This window comes from Pyrus communis, chromosome 16 (genome assembly GCF_041283825.1).
Source record: "Pyrus communis isolate YQ-2024b chromosome 16, ASM4128382v1, whole genome shotgun sequence".
Lineage (NCBI taxonomy): Eukaryota > Viridiplantae > Streptophyta > Magnoliopsida > Rosales > Rosaceae > Pyrus > Pyrus communis.
Window position 1 is genome coordinate 7,137,575 of NC_142580.1, and position 17,374 is coordinate 7,154,948.

The 17,374-nt window shown below is 36.8% G+C and overlaps 3 protein-coding genes across 17 annotated transcripts; 2 read left to right on the top strand and 1 right to left on the bottom strand.

Annotated features, from left to right (window-relative positions):
- The first annotated feature begins 1,728 nt into the window (after window positions 1-1,728).
- Window positions 1,729-5,162, top strand: LOC137733020 (non-specific lipid transfer protein GPI-anchored 1). Its single transcript, XM_068472248.2, has 2 exons — window positions 1,729-2,159; window positions 4,644-5,162. The coding sequence occupies exons 1-2, from the start codon at window positions 1,814-1,816 to the stop codon at window positions 4,859-4,861; spliced, it is 564 nt and encodes a 187-aa protein (XP_068328349.2). The 5' UTR covers window positions 1,729-1,813; the 3' UTR covers window positions 4,862-5,162.
- A 1,125-nt stretch (window positions 5,163-6,287) lies between these two features.
- On the top strand, window positions 6,288-10,057 carry LOC137730811 (ranBP2-type zinc finger protein At1g67325). Of its 2 annotated transcripts, none has more exons than XM_068469788.2 (10): window positions 6,288-6,581; window positions 6,731-6,776; window positions 7,378-7,493; window positions 7,841-8,114; window positions 8,379-8,452; window positions 8,730-8,781; window positions 8,886-8,995; window positions 9,120-9,147; window positions 9,264-9,415; window positions 9,666-10,057. In XM_068469788.2, exons 1-10 carry the CDS (start codon window positions 6,573-6,575, stop codon window positions 9,666-9,668), a joined length of 864 nt encoding a protein of 287 aa, XP_068325889.2. In that variant the 5' UTR covers window positions 6,288-6,572; the 3' UTR covers window positions 9,669-10,057. The 2 variants fall into 2 exon arrangements, with proteins under 2 accessions (XP_068325889.2, XP_068325890.2); XM_068469789.2 differs by having other exon boundaries at window positions 9,123-9,147.
- Window positions 10,058-11,452: 1,395 nt separating this feature from the next.
- On the bottom strand, window positions 11,453-16,037 carry LOC137730809 (squamosa promoter-binding-like protein 2). 14 transcript variants are annotated; one of them, XM_088687425.1, is made up of 7 exons: window positions 14,760-15,103; window positions 14,534-14,657; window positions 13,306-14,054; window positions 13,010-13,149; window positions 12,394-12,648; window positions 11,829-12,214; window positions 11,453-11,641 (listed from the first exon to the last, which is right to left on the bottom strand). In XM_088687425.1, the coding sequence occupies exons 3-6, from the start codon at window positions 13,998-14,000 to the stop codon at window positions 11,877-11,879; spliced, it is 1,428 nt and encodes a 475-aa protein (XP_088543551.1). In that variant the 5' UTR covers window positions 14,001-14,054; window positions 14,534-14,657; window positions 14,760-15,103; the 3' UTR covers window positions 11,453-11,641; window positions 11,829-11,876. The 14 variants fall into 14 exon arrangements, with proteins under 14 accessions (XP_088543551.1, XP_068325886.1, XP_068325888.1 ...); XM_068469785.2 differs by lacking the exons at window positions 14,534-14,657; window positions 14,760-15,103 and adding an exon at window positions 15,812-16,037; XM_068469787.2 differs by lacking the exons at window positions 14,534-14,657; window positions 14,760-15,103 and adding an exon at window positions 15,812-16,014 and having other exon boundaries at window positions 13,306-14,021.
- Between the last annotated feature and the right edge of the window lie 1,337 nt (window positions 16,038-17,374).

The window sequence follows — 17,374 nt, forward strand, 5'->3', positions numbered from 1 at the left end:
GTAACAAACATGCAATGTGGGGGTAGTGGTTGCCGGTTGGCATGTTATATCACAAACTTTTGTCGTAAAAAAAAAAAAAAATGGAAAAAGATGTGGAGTATTGCCTTGGAAGAGTCCGGTAGTCCATGAATAGTAGTGTCATGAGAATCTAAACATAATAGCAATTTTCTTTTACGATTTTTACCAACCACACACACACACACACACATATATATAGGAAGTATTTAAAGGAAGGAATTCCATTTTTCAAGTTGTGGGTCCACATTACATCGAATTTTAACGATTCTAACCGTTTATTTTTCAATTTGCATCTTTTAGAATCATTATTACAAAATATTAGTCAAATCAAAAATATTTGAGACATCTAATTGAGTTTAAAGAAATTGATGAACACTTTGTTTTATAAGAAACGATGAAATTTCATTGTGATAATTAAATAGACAAATGTTTCGGATTGAACTGAATTTTTGCAAGAATGATTCATGAATCGGGCAAACTAGACGGTTCAAATAGTTGAAATTCGATGTGGAGTGGATTTTACAATTAATTCTCATTTATGGAACAAAAATAAAGATCCTTTTGCATAAAATTTAATTTCTACCCTCCGAACATGCAAAAAATAAAATATGTAAGCATGGCTCGGTATAGTTCAATTCATATACTAATTTATTTTTTTATTTTTTTATTTTTTTTTGTATAAAATGAACGGAACCGATCCATTTTCAATTTGAGAGGAAAGCAGACATAATTATTGCGGGGTTCCGACTTTCATGTGAACATGGGCTTAGCTTAGGCCCCACCAATAGCCTAACATTTCTTGGGCCTTTAGGGGCCCATCATCAATCATTGTTGCTGTCGTATTTTAGTCTGAGCCGTTGGATCATTGAACGACTCCCGAGAAGGAAAGCATTTGAACCCTCGAATCTCGCACATCACGGAGCTTCCACGTGGTCAAAGGCTACAGCTCACTTCACCAAAAGCAAAACCTCATCTCGTCAAGTGCACATTCCTACAGCTCACTTCATTAGAAGCTATTAAATGCGGCCCAACTACCCGAATGGGCCTCCGTTCATAACGTCTTAAAGTCCATCTGAAAAACAAGAGAGATCTAACTTATATGATAGGAGGAAATAGTAAAAATATATAAAAAGTAAAAAAATAACTTTAACGAAAAGCTTATTGTTTATTTTAACGAAAAATTATATTTTTACATTGAAAAGTCAATCCTGATACTATTCACTTTACCTTTTATTTTGTCCTTATTATTAAAACTCAAAGTTTTCAAGTCATTTTCATTAATTTTTCTTAAAAATAAGTGTGTAAAACTTGTCTCCCTATAGATCTTTAATTGTCTTCGTTGCATGCAAATCTCCTTTATCATAAAGGAATAATGCTAGAAATATTACATTCGCGTACCATATGATGCTGTAAATAATGCACACAACTAACATTCTATTATTATCAGATAGATTCATTAATCAATATAAAGCGTATACAACACTTATTATTTTAAGTAGTATGCATGTGATATCAAAATATAGTCTATCTAACATTTTTCCTCGTAAAACAAAATTGGCCATTGTATAAACATCACAATGGTCGATGCCACCCGAAGCTGACGTGGACGGTCCAGATTGAAAGTACTCAACACCCAACTCCCCTTCATTAAATGAGCCACTTATGCAAGACCTACTCTTAAGATTTCCCTTTTATATATATCGTTACCTCTTACCAGCCAATTTGTTATTCCACAGTATCAAATCTCACACGCAAAGAAGAAAATACAAAATTCTTGAAATAGCTCGTTGAGAAGATGACGAGGAAAATGATTGCGGTGTTGTTCTCCGTTTTCGTCGCCTGCGCTTCTGTTGGCGACGTCAGAGCGGCAGCGCCAACGGTGGCGGAGAAGTGCAGCGACAAGTTCCAGAAGGTTGCGGTGTGCTTGAGCTACGCGACAGGGAAGGCGGAGATGCCGACGAAGGAGTGCTGTGATTCGGTGAAGGGGATAAGGGAGACTCAGCCGGAGTGCCTGTGTTACGTCATGCAGCAGGCGAACAGCGGGAGCGAGGAGATTAAGAAGATGGGGGTTCAGGTGGCCAAGTTGCTTCAGCTCCCCACTGCATGCAGCTTGAAAAACGCCACTGCCTCCGATTGCCCTAGTAAGTTTTAGAACGGTATCATTTTAGGTTTACATGCCTGTCTTGATATATTACTTTTCTTTAATACAAATCTTGAGTTGGATTTGGACTAAGTTGAATCACAAATAGTTTGTAACTAGGTATTAAACTTGTCGGCGAGTCAAATTTAGGACATTTCACTTACAATTGGGAGGGATACTCATAGACAGTAGTTCCAAGGACTTGTCCTAATATACTTCGTTAAATAAGGTGCATGCAGTACTTGGAAGGACCAAATCTATATAGTAACTAGTAAGTGTAGATTTGTGTTTAGTTAATGATGGTGGGATATTGCATATTACCTCTTAACGTCTTAAATGAACATAACAACAAAAATTGCAAACGGAAAGGAGGAAAAAGAAAAAGGAAAACAAGCAACCCCATCAGTGATCATTTTATCTATGAAATTCAGTTTTCTTCTTCTCTTAAATAATCAAACTAGTCGTTTCATTTGTTAAAAGCGATGCAATTTAGTTTTGCGTATGAAAATAATATGATTGATAAGGTAGGTGATGCTAGAACATAAACCGTGTTTTGTCAATTTTTTTTTATTCCAAGTCTCTGACAGGAGTCCCATATTCTTAGAGATTGTTCAGTGTAACCGAAACACAGGATGATACATTACATATCATTATGTAAGTGGTAGGATATGTGTGTAAAAAGTTAATAACTTAAAAAATAAAATTTTTTACCACTTATATAAAAACATGTTATAAACCATCCATGTTCCTTTCATAATTAAAATTTTCTCCGCAATATGAACTCATTTGGTAATATGTGACATGGGGGAAAATGTTGAGAGGATCCTACCACTTGAGAGTGTGAAGAAAAAATTGGGAAATTTGAAGTTTGGATTTTTAAAAAATTTCCTTTGCGGGTAATATTAAAGAGATTATCTTTACAAAACATAAGATTAGTATTACACTTATTTCTATTTCTATTTCTATTTCTATTGCTTTGCAACCCTTCTCAACAATTACAACAAATTCAATCATTATTTATTTTTCATCCAACATATCTCATCCAAAAACTAAGTATATATTTTAAATGGTCATTTATCACAAAGGGTAGTGCTATCCACATGTAATTTTTTATCTTCCATACACCCATGTTAATTTATGTCATTTGAACTTCTTCAGTTCATTCGACGGTCAAAAATTGAGAGAGGTGTGTGATAGCACTACCCTATCACAAATCAATAACATTTAAATTAAAATTCGTCATTCACTTTTAATTAAAAACAAATTGTCTTTCACTTATGCACATGCATATTTATTCCCTATTCTTCTTGAATTTCGTATATTTAGCCATTCCAAATCCCAAATTTATTGAATAAAGAGCAAGAAGGTTTGTAATACTCTATAAAACATTTGTTTCTATTCTATCCCACCTGGTACTTGAGTTTTAGGGTTTCCAAAATTTTTATTAGTTCTCTCTATTGAGTTTAATCATTCTTTCAATAGAAGTATTGATGATATCATGCAACGGTTTCGAAATATGAAATTCGTCAAGAATAATTATGATTACTATAAATAGATAAAATTATCTAAGGAAAATTAATGAAAATGAATTGAAAATGACTTGAAAACTTTGAGTTTTAACGATGAGGACAAAATAAAAGGTAAAATGAATAGAATCAGGATTGACTTTTTAGTGTAAAAATGTGGTTTTTCGTTAAAATGAACAGTATCATGAGCTTTTAATTAAAGTTCCCAATTATCTATGCATATGTTAATTTTGACTACTTAATTATTCGGATATATATTTACATATTATGATGTTTTGCATTATTAATTTTATTTATGATGTTTTGCATTAGAAACTTTATAACCACTATTCAAAATTTCTTCTCTGTGTGAGGCCTATTCTCACGATAAATCCTAGCTCCACCACTACTCCAACTACCACCCAGAAATATGGCTCACATATATACGGCCACTGGCACCAGTAGATAGCCATTAATTAGGTTAAAAAGTTGATTGGCTCTTTATTAGGTTGAGAAATGCTCAAAAGTGAAACTCTTCATGGACTTTTTGCTACAAAATTTTTTTAATTATGACAGGAACACAAGTGGTATACTATGTGTTTTAATAGGAGTGGTGGGAAATTTTATTTTTTAAGTTATTAATTTTTAAGCACACATATCCCACAATTTGTATAATGACACGTGATGTACCATCCCGTGTACCGGTCACATTGAAAGACACGTGATGTATATACCGATCACACTGAAAAATCTCTGCTCTGCCATCTCACAGTTTAACTTTAATTTCCGTGCCAACATTATAAAACATTACGCCAAAAACATGAAGTAACCGAGAGTCCGAGAGTCTCACTTTTGTGAAAGTTTTCTTAGCATTTCTCTATTAGATTAAGGTCTCCTAATTAACCTTACTTAATGTGTGACACAAAGATCTTAATCCTACCTCATTAATGACTTTGCAATATTGTGGTTTGAATGGCCAGAGCTTTTAGGCATACCTGCGGGCTCACCTGAGGCTGCTGTCTTCACCAATAATGCATCATCAACAGCAACTCCCACTACTGGAGCTGGCGGACAACAATCGGCACCGGAAAAGGTCCGCAATTCCAACGGAGTTACAAAGCTTGGACCCCAGCATGCTGGTCTGAAGGCAATGGCTGTGGCCATCGTTTTCTTTGCATTCCCTGCTCTGTATGTTTAGCTAGCATCTGATCAGAAGATGAAGGTTCTCTCGTGAGGAGTATTTTACGTCCTTTTTGTTGGTCGTTTCTGTGTGATCTTTTTAGGGTTGTTAACATTTGATTGCCTTTGCGGTAATTTGTTGTTTCCTTGGACTCGGTATCTATGTTTTGTGAACTGCATGCTGTAGTTGCCCACTTTGGCAATCTTCTAAGTTTAATGTTCATTTGTTGTGGTGGGAGCAGATTAGTATTTATCGGAATCATCAAACATTTGAAGCAAAACTAAATATTTGAATCATCAAAAAGGTTTCTTTATCTAAATTGCGGAAAGAAAATACAACGAACTCAGGTGCATAGGAGAGCATGTTCTTTTGCTAATTTTGGCTATGCTCACATGTACATAGAAAATCACAGGAGGAGAAAACTGTATGCAGAAACAACTTTTGAAAACGCCAATAGGAGTCGTGCTGTATATGCAGGGAACAATTAACTTTTAAATAAATTTGTGCCTTGGAATTCAATTCTATGAGTAAATGGTCCTCTGGTAGCTCAACTGCTCAAGCCAAAGAGAAAGTAAAGGCACCAAAATATACTGTTTCTCACACCGCGGCAGCTGACAAAGAACAGAAGTGTCAAAGGGTTTTTGGCACTTCACAATAATTTTCACAGCCAAGAGTTGATCTTTACCTCTGTAAATTAAGTTTCTCTACTGTTTAACTTGCTTGTGGTCATTATTTTGTACTGATGGGAAGTGGGGAGCATGTACGTCGCTTGGCTGGGAACGGCGCCACCAGTAATTGCCATTAGTCCAAACTCCCTGCAGTCAAAAGTCAATAGGACTGCCTGTGATACCATGTCAGCCTGTCCACAGAGCAGGACTGAGCGCTAGCATTAACCTCTGTCCAATTGTAACGTTGCAAAGACAGAAAAATGCATGTACTTCTCTTGTATAAACTCAGGATAAAAACACTTCAAACTCAATATTTCGAAAAAAATTTGGTTTACTATACATTCATCGATGGCACCTAACCTATGCGGATTTTGACAGACCGTGCTCCACCCGATGAGCTAATTCCAACGTGTCCAAATGCCAGAGGTGAATCCGTTCACGATATGTAGGACTGACACCATTCGAAAGTTAGTGTCCCGTCTTGCCTAGAACAATCATGTTCGACTTTACACATATTTACTCACTCACTAATCAATTATAGTTTCGCTTGTTATTCTTAAGAACGAAGAGCGGCTCTCTTCAGATCATCACAATGTTGCAAGACCTATCTTACAATGTGTCTCGTGTACACATATTGTGGAGGACGTGAAAGCTATGTTGCGTATGTTCATCGGAGCTACTATCATCCATGTGCGTCGCCAAGCCAACAGTGTTGCTCGTGGCCTCATGCACACTAGGTCAAGGTCTTTAAAGTGTCCCATGGTTAAAGTGAACATATACACTTACTTAAGAAAAAGATAAAAAAAAACACCTAGTCTTCGATTCGGTTCCATCTGGACCGTCCATCCTAACCGAACTTGCAATCTGAGAGGGGAAGGGGAAACACAAAACGCTGCGCTGCGATCGACCCGCCAATCAAATCCACATAATCGTATAGAAGAACCCTCACAATATCTTCGTCGAGTCCTCCAGCCAGACAGCCAGCGCTACCGTTGTTTCTGTTGGGGCAAATTGCGTTCCTCTCTGATATTCGAACCGGAATCTGATATCTCGCCGTTGATATGTCTCAGGTAATCGCCTCCCACTTCATTCAATTTCAATTTTTGCCTTTGGATTTTTCCAAATCACCGCCACGGAAGCCAAAATTAGGGATTTTGGCGCGCCGGACGAAAGTTCCAATTTTTTAAGCCGCGAATAAATTTGATATCTCTGTGTTCAGGTTGATAACAGAAATTCTTCAGCAGCCAAGCGTGCTAGAACCGATGGTATGCCTTTTTTCAAATTTTCCGTTTTTTAATTGAGGTCCTTTGATTCCTTTTTTTGTATGTTTTTTTTTTTTTGAACAAACCATATTATTAATACTAAGGGTGGGGTTAGCCTCACAATATGTTAGCAATACTGTGGTTCAAACTCGCATTTGGCAAGAACTAAGATCTCTCACTTACAAGTGAAGAGGAATACGGGTGGGCTTAGCCTCACAATATGCTAGCAATAATATGGTTCAAACTCGCATTTGTCAAGAACTAAGACCTCTCACTTACAAGTGAAGAGGAATACGGGTGGGCTTAGCCTCACAATATGCTAGCAATAATATGGTTCAAACTCGCATTTGGCAAGAACTAAGACCTCTCACTTACGAGTGAAGAGGAATACCATTAGACCGTAGTACTAAGTGACGTTTTTTTTGTATGTTATTAGCTACAGATGATTTTATTTTTTTTGTTTTATTTTAGTTTATTTATTTGGAAAATCTAATGCATGTATTGATTCATAAAGTTTTGATTGTGGATTTAGGGTTTAATGAATTTGTATGATTTTTGGTGTTATGATTTCGGAGTTCATTATACCTACATATGGTGTTTGTAGGTAGTCGAAGGGAAGATGATTGGACGTGCCCTAGCTGTGGGAATGATAATTTTTCATTTAGAACGACTTGCAATATGCGTAATTGCACTCAGCCAAGGCCTGCGGATCATAACTCAGTAAGACACCGACCACGATTACACTAAATACTTATGTTAATTGGATGAGTGTGATGCTTATAATGCATATTTGAAATTTTGAAGTCGCTTTCTCAATCCCATTTGCTATTTTTGTTGTTGAAACTTTGCATGATTTGTCCATTGGTTTTCGCTTTTTTGTTTAAAAGACAAAAGAGAGATGGAGGTCAAGCGGCAAAGGGGATTTATGTTGCCAAACTTCGCTATTTATAATGAACACTTGTATATTTGGGCTGATTATACTTTTGATAATTGTGTTTGACATGGAATCTTTGTTGGGTTAATTATGTTAGATATAGATATTAAGATCCGAGTTTTGTACATTTCAGAAACCCGCTGCTAAGCCTTTCCCTGCCCCACAAGGTTACACGTCTGCTGCTCCTTATCTGGGCTCTGCTGCACCCTCCTCAATGTATCTTGGTGTGCCACCCTATGGTTCTTCTATCTTCAATGGATCATCCGTTCCTCCCTATGATGTTCCATTTTCAGGGGGTTCAGCATATCATTACAACTACGGCAGCCGCCTATCTACAGGCAGCCCCTACAGACCTCTGCATTTGTCTGGACCAACACCATATTCTAGTGGATCCATGATTGGAAATGGTACGCTTTCTTGATTTATCCTATGATGATTTTGTTTTTTCTTGATTTATCCTATGATGATTTTGTTTTTTCTTACTTGGGTAATGGATTAGTTAAGTACATTGATTTTTATACGCTGTTTAAGCAAGTTTTTCTTTTCCCGTATACAATGTTGTGGTTTTCCCATGTTGCTGTAACCTTTGCTTATGGAAGTTCCATGTGAAACTGTTATTCCTTGATGATTTAGTGTCTTATGGTTTCTCTTTTGATTTTCTAATTTTGCAGGTGGAATGTATGGTATGCCCCCTCCTATGATGGATCGGTTTGGCCTGGGTCTGTCCATGGGCCCTGGCCCTATGGTATGTGCAAAAGCTACTGTTATTGTTGCATTCTTCACATTTAGTCATCGTCGTTCCCTAGAACAATCTGCTTGATACATGTTTTCTATTGCTATTTTATAATTTAATCCAATTTTTGCTCAGTCATTTAATTACATTTGATGCTATTTGGGCTCTCAAATTTTCCTATACATTTCTTTCCAAAGTTCAGAGGAAACATTTCTTTTCTTTTGTTGAACTTGCAACAGAATTCCTTGATCTTGGATGTGGTAAAATTTATGTATTATTTTCTGTGCAGGGACCAAGGCCAGGATTCCTTCCAGATGATAAAGCTCAAAAGAAGGGCACAGGTGAGTCATCTAGTCTCCTTTCGAATCACTAGTCGTTGTTGGACATCATGTAAACAATATATATAGAAATGATCATTGAATTTTCAACTTTATTGCACATTTAGATGCTACACGTGACAATGACTGGGCATGCCCAAAATGTGGAAATGTCAACTTCTCATTTAGAACTGTTTGTAACATGAGGAAGTGCAATACGCCAAAGCCTGGATCTCAGGTCTCTCTCTCTCTCACTCAATCTCTCTCACACATGCATTTATGTATCTCTTTTCTCTGAATATTTTACATATAAGTTTCTCTTGGGGATCAATTTTTCTGACATGCAATGTTCTTTTCTATAGCAGCCTGCAAAGAGTGACAAAACTTCTAGTAAGTCATCCCAGGCGTTGTTCTCACCGAATTAATTCCTTTCTCCCTTCATTGTTCTTGACTCTATTAACTTTGTTGTCCTTTTTTTTAACGTCAATAACTATTTTTGTTTACAGAACAAAAAATGCCGGAAGGTAGCTGGAAGTGTGAGAAATGTAATAATATAAACTATCCATTTAGAACCAAGTGTAACAGACAGAACTGTGGAGCGGACAAACCAGCCGAGTCAAAGAAGTCCCCTTCACCTGCTCCGAATGAAAATAATCAGGTTTGTTGCATTAGATATTTTCTCTGGATTTCTATTGGTTGCTTGGAATCCTTGTTTTTGGTGATGTGTATACACATTTCAAACATAATATACATCTTATGCTGTGAACTATTAATGGATCAATTTAAAAGCTTTTCTTCTGCACTTGATTTTTGTTTCTAAACTGTAGTGGATTTTGATTCTAGCTGTTTAATTTTCCTTGTGTATTTTTCAAGTGCATCTGTTAATTTATAATTGTCTACTGTTCCAGTGAGTACTAGACATAATTGAGGGTTGAGAAGGTCCAGAGTTGTCATCCAGCATTGCTCAATATGGGTGTCTGAAAGTCAGTCTTGTCGTCGTGTTGCAGCGGTTATCGAGTTACTCTACTTTATCATGATCTGTGTCAAGTTGTATTAACTGCTATGGTATTTATGGTCTTTGTGGATTGTACAATGCATCTTGTGTCCGCCAGTACCATCTGGCATGCGTTTTACAGGTTGGTTCTGGTTTCTATTAGCTAGACCCTTTGCTTTTGGAATCAATTCATCTTTTCTAGTCAGTACGTTACCACGTATGATATGGTACCAGTTGGCTATAAAGGTTACTGTAGTCCGTATGTTTCTGGTTTTCATTTGATTCAAATTGTCCGTCTTTTAAGTATCTATGGTTTGACCGGTACTTCTGTTAGAAGCGTATGAACCCCCCAAGTTTGATTGTCTTACTGTTAAAGAGTTGGGGACAGAAAGGTTTCTTTTTTAGTCAGTTGCTTATAGTTCAATTTCGAGTTGCCCATTTGCCTTGTTTCCACGTTGTGGCTGTTGAAATTCTGTCAGGACTTTGGCTCTGGTATATGGTGGTTCCACGTCTTATGGCCGTCGTTAATCCTGTGGCCTTTTTAAAATTATGTTTACAGTTTGACAGGCCGTTCAGTGTCATGATATACATCCTTCCCCGTGTTTGTTGTGTAGAGTGACATAATACACCTCATATGCAGCAAAGAAATTGGGGGTTCATATGATAGGTCTCGGGATCTAAGTTAAGTAGAGTGACATATTACACCTCACTGCATGATGTTTGTGCCAAGGGTCTCAATCTAATTCTACTTTTTAACGTTTTTCAAATAAAAAAAACAAATACGTTTTCCTTTAGATATGAAAAATCTTTCCGTCGCTGAGTTTTTATGTTTCTGTCAGGTCAAATTGGGTCTCTGTTTGAAAGTTTGAGATTTTGTGCTAGCTGAGTGGTGAGTTTAATAAATGCGAAATTGAAAAAAAGTGGCCCTTGAGTTGTTTTTATTTTATTTCAATAGAATTTAAGGTCTGGTTTTCTTCTTCATTTAGTCAAATTTGTAGAGTGAGGATCCTCGTTGGATTCTCCAATCACATCCGTTTATCGTATAACGTGTGGTTAGTTTTGTCAAGTACTGTTTATGTTCAATTTTAATTTAAAAAATTTACAATGATTTTTAACCGCACGATGTACAATGAACGAATATGATTGGAAGATTTTCGCCAGATCCTCTCCTAAAAATTTGTAGAGGTAAAAGAATTGTCAGAAAGCCGTGGCTGATCAAAATAATCTTTTGCGTCAATATGTACAATCCTTCTGGCTCCCCATTGGTATATAGGGAGCAACGAGCCCATTTTTCAGGTTTACAATTTCCCACAACCAGTTGAAGGCGGCCTGGCTGCATGGAGGTACGAGTTGCGGCCAAGGCATTGTGATTGCGGTTGGGCGCTAAGAATCGGCTGGCGGAAATTGGTTTTGTTTTTTCCATTTGTGAAAAGTATTTATTAAGAGAGAAGAATAGATAGTGTTGTCAAATGTATACATGCGAAATTTAAATGATGACGGCAGCTCATGAAATACGTACAGGTTCGAATGGTATTCTCGGTAAGGGATCTATCTCTTAAGTTCCTTGACCACCGGAAAACAAAAAGTCCGGTGGATTCCTTCAAGGTTCACAGCAACCTGTTAAAAGTTGGAAGAAATCTGAGCTTTGGGAGGGGCATGTTAATATCCCCTTTCAATTTGACGTACAAGTCGCAACAAATAAAAGAAAATGCATGTGTAAAGCAATGTAACAGTGAACCAATTTGCTACAAATTGTCAAATTATACATGCCATAACAAAGGAGATATGGTTGCACCAGATTAAACGCATACACAGCTCTTGCATTCGCAACCGATAAAATGCCTAATCCCCGGAATTTCGTCCTTGAAAAACCAAAGCAGTGCCGAGTTTCTGGAAGACAATGACAGATTTTTATCAGCAGCCTCTACCAAAAAGGTACTCAAAACAGAGATTCACATCTCACAAATTTTTCAACACAACTTCATCAGTGTAGTAATCAAGAGGCGAAGAAAAAGCAAATGTAGCGGTAAGATCAGATACGCAATGCACAAAAAAAAACTCCGCTAAAGGAACCAACCTTAACATGATAAGTTATGCGGGTGAAAGAACAGTAACCCAGGTGGAGTCAACTGAATTGGTTTGGGTTATAGCCAAACTCGTACGGCGCTTTGAACTGATGAAGATCCTGAAATTGGTTGCCAACATTACTGTGTGAGTGGGAAACGTGTGCTTGGGTATCTAGGGATGGATGCTGAGTTTGCCAGTACTCTGAAGAGGCCGGCACACCTTGAGTCATCGCATGCATCCCCTGTTGAGGTGAGTTGTTATGATAACTTTGATTGGTATCAAGTGGAACAGATTTCCCCTCGCCTGAGACCCAAGGACTCGTTGACAGAAGAGAGAGAGCACGATGAATATCCTGCGTTGCATCCAGGTTGAAAGAGATCATAGATTCTTCAGCACCTGCAAACATCACCAATTAAAACTTACACACCACCTACAATGATGTGACACTATCCAAATCGGGATTAGCAAGATCTTTTTTTCTGTGAGGTTCAACAAATATCAAACAGTGAATCATAACAAAAATTGATTGTTGGTCATGAATCATAAGGCAGTCTGCATTTTGAAGTAAAACAGACCTCGGTTAAGAACCTCAGCCACAGTGCCCTTAGATGGTGACAGCCTACTGGAATCCTGATAAAGCACATTTATCGAGCCTGGACTTCCATTGTTATGAAAATTTAGCTGCCTGGCAGTGCCTCCTGCTTTTGCAGGATTTGGAAAATACTCTTTCGTTTGTGCAAACTTGAGGTTGCATGAGCCATCCCATGTTAAATTTGAAGCATGCTTTGTGTAAACATAGGGACCTTGGTCCAAAGAAAGGCTCATGCCATCTGCATCGGAACAGAAACCCAGCTCAACTTTAATGGATGAGCAACGGGGCAGTACAAATATGATTTCAAGTATTTAACATTAGCTTTAATCTAAAAGCATGCCTGATGACCAGTATTGCAGTTGGCTAATTTCTCAGTAAAATTCATTACTTGAATCGTACTAGATGGGTGAATGTCGAAGAACACTCAAAAGATTAAATTATTAGATGGGTGAATTAAACCCTGGTAGGTTTATTTGCATTCTTGACAACTCTAAAAAAGAAACAGAAACATACTGTTTAAACTAAGATTTCAACAAAATGGTCTACATCATGATTTGATGTATGTCGGTAAATAGCAAGAATTTAAGTGAGTCCAATACCTGTGCTGAACAGTGATGAAGACAGCCTTGCTGGGTGTCTCACTACTTCTGTCTGTGGCTTGCGGCGCCTTGCATTGTGATCAGAAAGTCGCCTGCGACAGCTTCGCTTGTTTTCATCAAATTCAGAAAGGCCATGGAACCTGGTACAAAGGATTTATGCATATCAAGATCTATGTTAGAAAAGAACTAAAGCTCATTCTGATTTAACTGCTAAAGAAACAAAACATCATTGTAATTCAGAAAACAAGTAATTGCGGGGTTGCTGCATCACCCAAAGAATCTCTACCAAGCTTTACCTGCTACACTGTTGACAAAACCGAAGCTCCACACCATCTACAACAACCTTCGGAGATTTGGAATGATTTGCGCAAATTCTATGTTTGCGATGGTAATCTTTGGCTGATGAAAGATCAAGATTGCAGCCTTCAACTTGGCAGTGTGATGCAAATGCACTCTGAGCAGCAGACTTAAACCTCTTTGTCTTTGTCGCCATAGATGTGGAAATAACAGAAAGAGAAGAGGTCTCATGATTATTTCCAGCACAAACGTCTTCGAAGTACATCCGCTTACCAAGCTTTAGACTGAGCAATGGCTCGCCGGAGCCAGCCGAAACATCATGAGTTGGAGAAGATCCAAGGGCCTCAGCTTCAGCTGAATCCTTTTTATCAAAGAAATCCTTCGGGAAACCTTCAAAAGCCTCTAAGTTGAAATTGGATTTCTTACTTTCCTCAACTGAAGAATTGACAGAAGCTGATTTCGAACTCTTTGATGAACCGTCTCCCAAATCAGAGCCAGAAACCCCACTACCCCCATCACCCCCAGTCGAATAGAAAGATTCAGAGTTCATTCCTCGTTCCCCTTCAATTCCCCAGTCTGCTGGTTGTAACTTCTTAGGATTTTCAGTAACTTTTGTACCATACATGAAAAGGTTCTCCAAATCCCACAGTGAAGGAGGTTTTTCATTCCACTCCATCATCAGCACCGAATTCATAAAACTACTCCAAAATCGTGTCTTCAAATAACACAAAAGCACCCAGTCACCAGACTGCAAACGTATAAATATCAGATAAAAAAATATATAAGCACATATGTAGCAAAGTACATGGGAGGATCAATACAGTACAATGTCAACTAACTAATCAATAAACATCAATACAGTACAATGTCAACTAACTAATCAATAAACACTATAAAAACAAGAAAGCAAACATAGTAAATCTTTGCAGACTGAAGAACAATGTGCACCTACTTGAGCTCAGATCTGAACAACCACAAAGTTCAAAAAATGCAGATCAAACAATTCAATAAATAAGCGAAAGAAGTATCTCGCAGCAGATAAACAGCTTTCCAACCCCTGTAAATATTTTCGCAGCTATAACTAGTACCTATAAATCACCATCCTTCTAAAGCTAATAAATTTTGCCAGATTTTTAAGGCACACAGCCACACACAGCTGCAATAATCCCCATTTACTCCATTTGACCGAAGACAAAAGGCACGGAATACATAAATCCAGAACCCTACCTATTGTATTCCACACGTCCAAGTCATTTCTTCTCAGTCAAGTACTTTTAACAAGCCCCACCGATTCACAAACTTACTACAAAACCTGAACCTCCAGTAAGTTTGTCAACCGTTCCCCATTCCCCTGCAAATATTTTGAGGTAAATTTCATGCTAACCTGGATTTTTTATCCTCTGACCACATATAAAATTTACCACCTTTATAAAAGATTATACATGGACATTACCTCTGCATCTCTCCCACTCTCTTCAATTATTTCCAATAATTGTTTTCTTTCTTCAACTGTAACTTGTTACCGTCACCTATACATGTATACCTTGTACTTTCCAGACCTTTAGCTCAATCATTCATATATACAATACGGTCACAATATAAAGTCGGCCATTAAATAAGCCCCACCCACTACACCCTATCAACTATCAACCAATATTTCACACTTCATCCTCCATTGCTCTGCAATTCACACATTCCTCCAACAAACTTCAAAGCCTCTTGCAGAGGCCTCGTAGCTCAGTTGCTTAAGAGCATTGTCCATCGCACCCGAGGTCTCGAAACTTGAATCCTCCTACCCTAATATCAATAGTATCAAAAATATAAAAAGTAAAAGCTCAAAGCCTCTTCCTTTCTGGTCACCAAGAAATTGGCACCAGTCAACAACCATGATCACCCATCAAACTAAGCAGCTCAATATCTTAATCAAATGGGGTTTTAATCCCAAAAAGAAAGATTAATTCTTTTTGATTTTCCTAAAATCTTGTTTACTAAATACCCAATAAATTTTTTATTTTAATTATAAAAAATCTGGAACCAGAACCCCCAAAGAAATTGCTTTTAGGCATATTACCAAAGAAGCTCAATAATTTTCCAGTACAATACATATGAGAAAATACAAAATAAAATTTCAGTTCCCAATAAATTTGGACCTCTTATTATTGGAAACAGATTAATACAGGGAGAAAGAAAGAAATAAAAATCTAAAACTGATAATTCCAAAATTAGAAATTCCAGCAGCTTCGATCGTCATAATTGCTCTCTTGTTTCCCCAAAAATACATACCAATCTAAAATCGGCACAACCACAACCGCAGCTACTGATCGTTTCCCAAAACTTCCAACATATAACATACAACATACATATTGATTCCATTCAGCACAAAAATAAAAAACAAAAAAACCCAAACTTTTATACCATGAAATGCTGCAAGTGCAGAGGGAAAAAGGAGAAAAGTGAAAAAATGGAAAATGATTGCGAGCTGAGGTTGTAATCAGTAAAACTTACATGGTGATTTGGGGAGGTTGCAGAGGAGATTGCTTTTGGGGTATTAAAGAAGGAAAAGCTTTTGTTAGCATCAATCGTCCGTTCCCTTTCCAAAGTTTCAATCTTTGGTCCTAAAAATTGACCACAGAGAGAGAGAGAGAGAGAGAGAGAGAGAGAGAGGAAGTACCGCCACTTGCTCCCTCACTCGGTCTCACACTTATATTGTGTGATTTTTGTTTTTGTGCGTGAGATCAAAAATGCTATTTCTACCGTTTAATTGTATAATGGGCTCCATCAATATTATAAAGATAGTGCAAATAGATAGTAAATATATCATTATACAAGTGAGATATCAAATTTTTTGGCACAGTCTCACACCCGCTTCCCTCACTCATGTCTGTCACTTCATGTTTTTTCATAATATTGACATATAAATTAACGTGAAATTATAAAATGACAAAACAATAGTAAAAATTTCACTTTGAACAAATCTTTTTAGCATTTCTCTTGTTTTATCATTCTCTTTTTCGTTTTGGGATTTAACGAGACTCATTACTATTGATTCATGACTGAAAAAGCAGCTCAAATTGATGAGCTTTAGTGCGAATAGTATTCTTAACTTACAACTTTTAGACTTATTAGCTAAAATAATTCATAAGATTATCATAACTTTTTATTTTGATTCTTGAGAGTTAAGATTGATAAAAGTGGTCAATGAGATTGTCCACTGTCAATTATTTTAATTATTCTGTAAAAAAGTTTTTGTTAGATTGAAAAACTACCCGTTCAAAGGAATTGGTTGATTTGACAAAAATACCCTCAATTTAACAGAGATTTCTCACAAAATGATTGACAGTAGACAATCTCATGGACTACTTTTATCGATTTTAAATCTTACGGATGAAAATGAGAAATTATATCAATTTCAATGACTATTTTGAATGAAAAAACCTAGCTTTTATTGTGTCAATTTATGACTTCATGAAGTTGACTGTTATGGTCAATCTAAATCACACACTACATTATTTTACTTGTATTTTATTATTGATAGTATTGAAATGGAAGATAATATAAAACTTACCATCCCATACATGTTTTTATGGTTGGGGACTTGGAGTGTGGTTATATAATAATCTACCACAAAAGACGTTACCAATGTCATGTGAAGCCTTCTTTAGTTGAGAATTTTGGTTAGATTAAGGAAAGTAAACTTAGGAATGTGTCTTGTACTAACAACTTGGACTAATTTACAATATGACTGCTAATACTAAAATAAAATTAGAGATCGTCCCCATGTTAGGGACTCGAGATCCATTCTAGATGTCTGTGTTTGAAGCATGCAGATCAAAAGATCTTAACCATTTAATTTTAATTGTACATTTTCTATTAGTTCATTTTACTATCTCACTTTATAAAGACTCAAAAACTTAAACGGTTTAGATCTCTTTCTCTTTCTTGAACGGTATAGATATCTTAATTTGTGTGTTTCAGACACAAAGAATCGAGTACATCTCCACCCCATGTTAGGACTTGGGCCAAATCATAATTTAACTTAAGATACTCATAATTAATAATTTAGTTTAA

Coding starts and splice junctions, on each gene's coding strand:
- LOC137730811 (XM_068469788.2), top strand. Junction 8,453..8,729: donor CCATGGGCCCTGGCCCTATG/GTATGTGCAAAA, acceptor TTTTCTGTGCAG/GGACCAAGGCCAGGATTCCT. Junction 9,148..9,263: donor AAAGAGTGACAAAACTTCTA/GTAAGTCATCCC, acceptor TTTTGTTTACAG/AACAAAAAATGCCGGAAGGT.
- LOC137733020 (XM_068472248.2), top strand. CDS start 1,814: ATGACGAGGAAAATGATTGCGGTGTTGTTCTCCGTTTTCGTCGCCTGC. Junction 2,160..4,643: donor CACTGCCTCCGATTGCCCTA/GTAAGTTTTAGA, acceptor TTGAATGGCCAG/AGCTTTTAGGCATACCTGCG.
- LOC137730809 (XM_068469783.2), bottom strand. CDS start 15,679: ATGGAATCAATATGTATGTTGTATGTTATATGTTGGAAGTTTTGGGAA. Junction 14,055..15,589: donor GTTGTGCCGATTTTAGATTG/GTATGTATTTTT, acceptor ATACGTTTGCAG/TCTGGTGACTGGGTGCTTTT. Junction 12,649..13,009: donor TTCATCACTGTTCAGCACAG/GTATTGGACTCA, acceptor GTTCCGATGCAG/ATGGCATGAGCCTTTCTTTG.